The sequence below is a fragment of the Xiphias gladius genome, chromosome 12 (genome assembly GCF_016859285.1).
Source record: "Xiphias gladius isolate SHS-SW01 ecotype Sanya breed wild chromosome 12, ASM1685928v1, whole genome shotgun sequence".
In the NCBI taxonomy this organism is placed as follows: domain Eukaryota; kingdom Metazoa; phylum Chordata; class Actinopteri; order Istiophoriformes; family Xiphiidae; genus Xiphias; species Xiphias gladius.
In genome coordinates, this window is record NC_053411.1 from 2,986,708 (window position 1) to 2,992,817 (window position 6,110).

A 6,110-nucleotide genomic window follows, 5' to 3' on the forward strand; every position below is an offset into this window, starting at 1 on the left:
GACTGTGACCACACCAAAAAGTGGGGGGATGTATGTATGGGGGGCAAACAACAAAAATACATATTTATACTGACACTTGTTCATATCCAGACTTCTCACACTGTATGTGCAGCTTTGATCTTACTTTTTTCTTTCTTTTTTCATTATGCAATTGTCATTCCTGGAGTGATGGAAAGCACATGGCCTTTGCTTACATGTTCCCATTATAAAGTAATAACTTCCAAGCGGGGCTTGCAGGCCTAATCCAAATCCATCTGAAGAGCAGGGCCATTAATCAAACCGTTACACCCAAAAGGGTTTTATACCACAACAGTAGGAGAAAATATACCCCTGTGTAAACAGACATGACTGTCCACAGTGTTTATATCCATTCAGGGTTTAGAAATGTAGCAAGGCCTCAGTCACAGTAGAAACAGATCAGTGTGTTTGTAATGGATCACTGTTTGAAATGCCAGAGGTAACTTTTTATCAGCAACCAAAAAACCTGCTACCAGTTTAAAACTGCATTAATTCTGGTCACAAGGGGACAGTGAAGGAAGCTGAAAAAATAACATCTGTTATATCACCTTATAAAATTGTTATGGGCCGAAGCTGCTATTGAGAACACTGAAGTCAGGTCCAGGGTATTTTTCTGGGAATTTGGTGGTTTTAGTTTACATTCTACAAGTAAAAACTTATATTTTATGGAATGGTTCCAGTATTTTTAGACCTGATATATTTAAAGATGTCAACTTTTAGGCCAACAAAAAACGAACAAATAAATAAATAAATAAATTTATAAAGGATTCAGTATTTCTCCACCACAGTTTTATCCTGGCAGTGTGGAGAAGGTTTTAAAAAAAACACAGAAAATACTGTTTACCAGAGCAGATAAAGCTGCTCTTAACAATATTTTTTTACATTAAAAATGGATGAAATTAACGTATAATGTGAAAGGTGTCACTCGTAGTCACCAACCAACAGAGAATTATCACCCAGCTCTTCAGTTCACCTCAGCTATATAGAGCTTTTCAGCCTCTGTTAGCTCATTGCTTAACTTTACCGTTTAGGCTCAATCTTGCAGCTTTCATCAGAGTACTTGGCCAAATGACCTTAGCATTTCTAAAATCCTGGCTGCACGGAGCAACATTAATATTCATTCATTGAGAGGTTCGTGCAGAGGGCCACCAATATCTGGCCGTTTTCTCTTCTAGATGTTCCACTTGCTTCACCAGATAGTTCCTAACTTTGCTGTCTGTCCTTTTCAGCTGAGCTGGCAATGTGCAATGGGTTTATCAGAGCTTTTTCAGTGAAAACAGCTGCCTGCTGCTGCTGGAATGGAAGCTGATCAGAGCAGAGTTTGTGGGCTGTAAAAACCAAAAAATTTAACTACAAGAAGCTACCAAGTTCTGTAAAGTTGCAAAGACCTGCAGAGTTGGGTGATATTTTTTTTATGGGTTTGCCTCCAAGAGTAACACTTTCACATTACACAGTCATTTGATTCATTGTTAATATAAAAAAAAAATATCCGCTGGTGCAGCTTTAAACCATAGGCAGAGAGATCCAGTGTGGTTTTGTCACTCTAAGCTAGTAATTGCAGGGCTTTCATTTCACCTAAAAAGAAGAAAAATTTGAAGTAAGCTGACGATCTTTTGATGTTCTAATGAGGATGCTAATAATACCTTACTGAGGTTTAACAGCAAAGAGAGTTTCCACTTTGCCTCATTTCCCACCAAACCTATAATTCCTCCACTAGGAACACATCAAGGCTCTGAGCTAAAGCAGCCCTACATGCTGCAGCCCATCCACTTCCCACATCATTTAAAAAGAACTCTGTAGATAAACATTTCTGATCCTATGTGGTGAAAACAAAGTAAAAGAGCCCCTTTAGATATTTCCACTGTTGTGGCCAGATTGCAGAATGAGGAGCAGGACCAGAGGAGAGAACACAGAGGCCTTATATAGGCAGAACAAACTCATCTTCGGGCTCAGGTAGCCAACAACTCGGGATGCTGACCTCTCCAAAGCTCCCTGATAAGCCACCAGGACTGATGAGCTGTTTTTGAAGATAAGAGGAAAAATGTCAAGAATCCTGAGCTCAGAGGGAAAGAAAATGGGAAAGAACTGTAGAGCCCTGATGTTTATGTGTGCAAAGATGTGTAAGAGAGAAAGAAAATGATCTTGAAAAGGTGAACAAGAAACCAGGAGCACAGGGGACAGAGGATAGTGAATACAAAAAACACACATAATCCAAGAGAAGAACTGACCAGACCACAAGCCAGAGTCTCCGCTTCCCTCAGCTGACCCAGCCAATCACAATAGTCCAGGCTTAAAAAAGGGGTCAAAGGTTAGGCCTTCCTGGCATTAGCTTTCAAGCTCCATCCCCCAATTCCTGGACCGGGCTCAGAAGTCCCACAACCTCGTTGTGACTGGTGCCGTGCAAAGCCGGACTGTGGGATCTGCGCCGACTTTTTTGACAGCAAGTGACAGCATGTGTTTATTTATGTTAGCCTCTGTGGGCGGCAACGGTGACACGTGAAAATTCATCCAAGAGGAGGGGTTGTTAAAGTGTGAGAACTGACACACTCAGTCTGGCACTCGTTTAATGAAGCTGTGCTACGGGAGGATAAATAGTTCGGACACAAATGGAGGGAAAACAAGGCTAACTTGGAACTATTAGCCAGGACATAAAATTCCCCTTGCAGCATTGAAACAGCGGTCTTCTTAAGTTGTGTTTTTCTTTAAAAATGCCAGCAACACTTTTCTTTCAGTGCGGTGTGAAAGTCTCACTCAGAAGGAATTGCACTCAGATTGTTCCATTATGTAGTCGCTTATAGTAACAGGTCTGCCCAACTATCACACACACAATCTGGATACTGAGCTTCATTACAGTGTCACACACACAGACATGCACATTGGGAAACTCTCACTGATAAATGTGGTTGTGGTCTGTCTAAACCGGGAGCCCCCGTCCTCGCTCGAGGATAGTACTCACCCCATGGCGGTGGAAAGAAGTCATTCCAGCTCTGCTAAGCGACCTCTGCAGTTTCAGCACATACACTTATACACATGCACTGATGGACTCTACCAAGGGGGTTTCCTCTTCTGGTTTCTCCCCTCTCTTTTTACCCCCCACCCTCCTTTCCCTGGCTCCAGCAGTATCCTTTTTTGGAACTAGAGGGGAAAGAGAAAATAAAAAAGAGTGTTTGAAAGTGAGCGAGGGAAGAAGAGAGGGGATCATAATAATTGCTCCCCATGTCCCAGGCCAGGGACCTTAACAGCCTCCAGTGACACACCATTCTCCCCTCCAATCATCCATCTTTTCCCCTCCCTCCTTCTCCTCCTTCTCCGTGACAAGTTTTTGGATACTTCCATGACTTTGGCAGTCATTTTGCTTGCTTAGCTGTTTTTTTTTTTTTTCCCCAAGGTTAAGAATGATGTGACAATGTAGATTGGTCAAAACTCAGGGATCAGTAGTCACTGCACTCACCTCGCATCCCAGGTGTATAACAGTCTCAAATTAGATGTCTACGCTGAAAACAAGCAGGTCTCCGGTGGCCAACTGTCATGGGCATGTCCTCCAGGGGTTTGCCTCTGACATCCAAGACAGAAAAGCTTGTATTAGAAGTGATGACACCCAACTTCTCCCTGTTCCTACATTATATCTCATTAGCTATTGGATGGGTTGCCACAAAAGTTTGTACAGAAACTCATGGTCTCGATAGGGTGACTCTTAAGGACTTTGGTGATCCCCTGACTTTTCATCCAGTTCCGCCAGCAGGTCCAATTTTTTACTCATCCAGGGGAATTTCTCAACAGTTACTTGAGACAGTAGAGTGTTACAAAATGTTGTACAAACATTGATGATTGCCAGAGGATGTATGCTAATGACTTTGGTAAACCCCTGACTTTTCCTCTAATGAGGTTGACATTTGTGGTTTTCAGTGAAATGTTAAATGTTACATTTTGGATGAACTGCTATAAAATTTGGTAAGGTAATTCATGTTCCCCACTGGATGAATTATAATAGGTTTGTCAGAATAACTTCAGTCAGGCATTGTCTTGACTCAAGTTCATCCAAAATACAGCAGTAAGACTTCACACTGGTACTCAGAAGTGAGCCAGTGAAATATAGAATTGATTTTAATATTTTTCTATTTGTTTTTGGCACCAGTTTATACATCTGATTTCCTCAGCTTCTATTCTATTCTGCCACCAATCACTGCTTTTCATTCAATACTCTTGTTTAAAATCTACTGTATAAGGGCCATTGATCATTTTTCCATTGTTGTCCCAGATTGTGGAAGAGAGTACCTTTTACAATTAAATTTTTCCCCTTAAATGACATCATTTAAACCCTGTTTTAAGACCCATCAAATTTCTTTAGCTTTTTGAAAGTCATTTGTCGGTTTGCCGTGTGCCATATGAATAATCTGACTTGACATTGTGAGTTTACTGCATCAGTTACAGAGCAAGAGAAATGTTATTTTCAATTAATTTTGCAAACCATTACAGAGTACCCATGATCCTAAAAATCAGAAGGTGAAACTGGGTTTGTAACCTGCCAGTAAATCATGTTGCGAGTTCCCAGTGAAGATCTAGTGCCCAGTCAGATCCAAAGGGCTCAAAAAGCAGTCAAAAAAGCACTGGGGACAGCAGGCTGGAGTCAAGAACAAGGCAAGACTTAAGATGTTATCCACCATTAAGATCAGTCAGTTGCAAGTTATATAAAGAGTGAAAATGTCTAGAGTTTTACAATTTTTATGTAGCCCTCTGAGTATCTCCAACTGCAAATGGACGTTCTAAATTTGTTCATGGGACACTGTTTTGCAAAAAATTAGAAGAAAAATCTACTGGTAAATACATTTATTCCCCTCTCACAATGCACTTTGATTTTAGGTCAAAGCTAATGTTGTGTAATAGCAAATCCGTTCTTTAAATCAAGGGTTGTCATTGTCTGCAAAAAACAGGAATTCCGTTTTGGAATTTTGGCAAAAAAAGACAGTTATACTGTTTGTGTTCTTGCCCCAGTAGAAATATAAATTATCAGCTTTTGAAGAAACAGCTGAAACAAGACTCGGTCAAAACCTAGTATGTGGCTTGACCACCCTCTATCTGTTTGCTTCTCTCCTACTCTCTGTGATTATATATACAGTAATTTAATCCAGCTGAGTTCCCACTAAAGCTGTTCTCATTTACATGTTTTTCTGTTTCTGTTTTCAGACAACAGAACAAGTATGAAATAGCGACTGAAACGCGGCCCATTAACCAGCAGTCACTTCCAAGCCATTTCCAAGCTGCCGCTCTGCACTTCTAAAATCAGGATTTTATAACTGTGATGTTGTCTGACAAAATCACTATAAAATCACTATACACCCAAATTAAAGACAACTGCTGGCTCCATTACTTGTATAATGATCAGTCAGTGAGAAAGTTAGAAACTCATTCACATCTGTGGCAGCTGCCGTGCGGTCAGTTGAATGAGACCGACCTCACGCTCGCAGGGGAATAATGGCAACTCTCATTTACCGAAAGTAGGTAAGTTTTGTCAAAAAGTCACTAGATTTGCCGCTTGGTGCTTTTGTGAAGAAAAGTCGCAAAATCATCTGAAAAGTAGGTCAATCTAGCGACAAAGTCACTTAGTTGGCAACACTGCCTGTAAACGCCCCATAGTGATGCAATAAAAACCATTTGCACCAACTCATTTTGAAATACTAACGGCCAATAGGGAAACTCCAACACTGAGCTGGCTGATCAGTGGTTTAACTTTATCACTTACTCTGCTCTTGCTGTCCAGCCAAAACGATTACTTTTGTACTTTCAACTAAATTATAGTGTATTATATAACATTAGTTGAATGTTTCTATATTGCTTCATTGTTATAAAAATCAGCTCTTTTGCACCGTCAGCACAATTCAAATAAGATGTCTGTATGCAGGACTACAAAGATCACTTTCCTTGTAAATTTAAAGCTGCTATAATCAATTTTTTTTAATGTTAACAATGGGTCATATTACTGAGTGTAAAGTGAAAGTGGTTGCCAGTAATGATAAACCCACAGAGCATTGTCACCTGAGTCTAAAGTTCCCCTTAGCTCTACTGAGATTTTTAGCATCTTTTATTCCATTGTT

General features: G+C 40.4%; 1 protein-coding gene across 2 annotated transcripts in view; it reads right to left on the reverse strand.

Annotated features, from left to right (window-relative positions):
- The window catches only part of pde5ab (phosphodiesterase 5A, cGMP-specific, b), an 86,412-nt gene extending 82,840 nt beyond the window's left edge, over positions 1-3,572 (reverse strand). Inside the window, exons 1-2 of one of the 2 annotated variants that reach the window (XM_040141032.1) lie at positions 3,470-3,572; positions 2,975-3,153 (exon numbers count right to left, since the gene is read on the reverse strand). In XM_040141032.1, coding sequence (XP_039996966.1) covers positions 2,975-2,979 — 5 coding nt within the window. In that variant the 5' untranslated portion in view covers positions 2,980-3,153; positions 3,470-3,572. Of the gene's footprint in view, positions 1-2,246; positions 2,421-2,974; positions 3,154-3,469 lie in introns of those variants that run through there. The other variant, XM_040141033.1, reaches the window with a different exon arrangement.
- Positions 3,573-6,110: the final 2,538 nt, after the last annotated feature.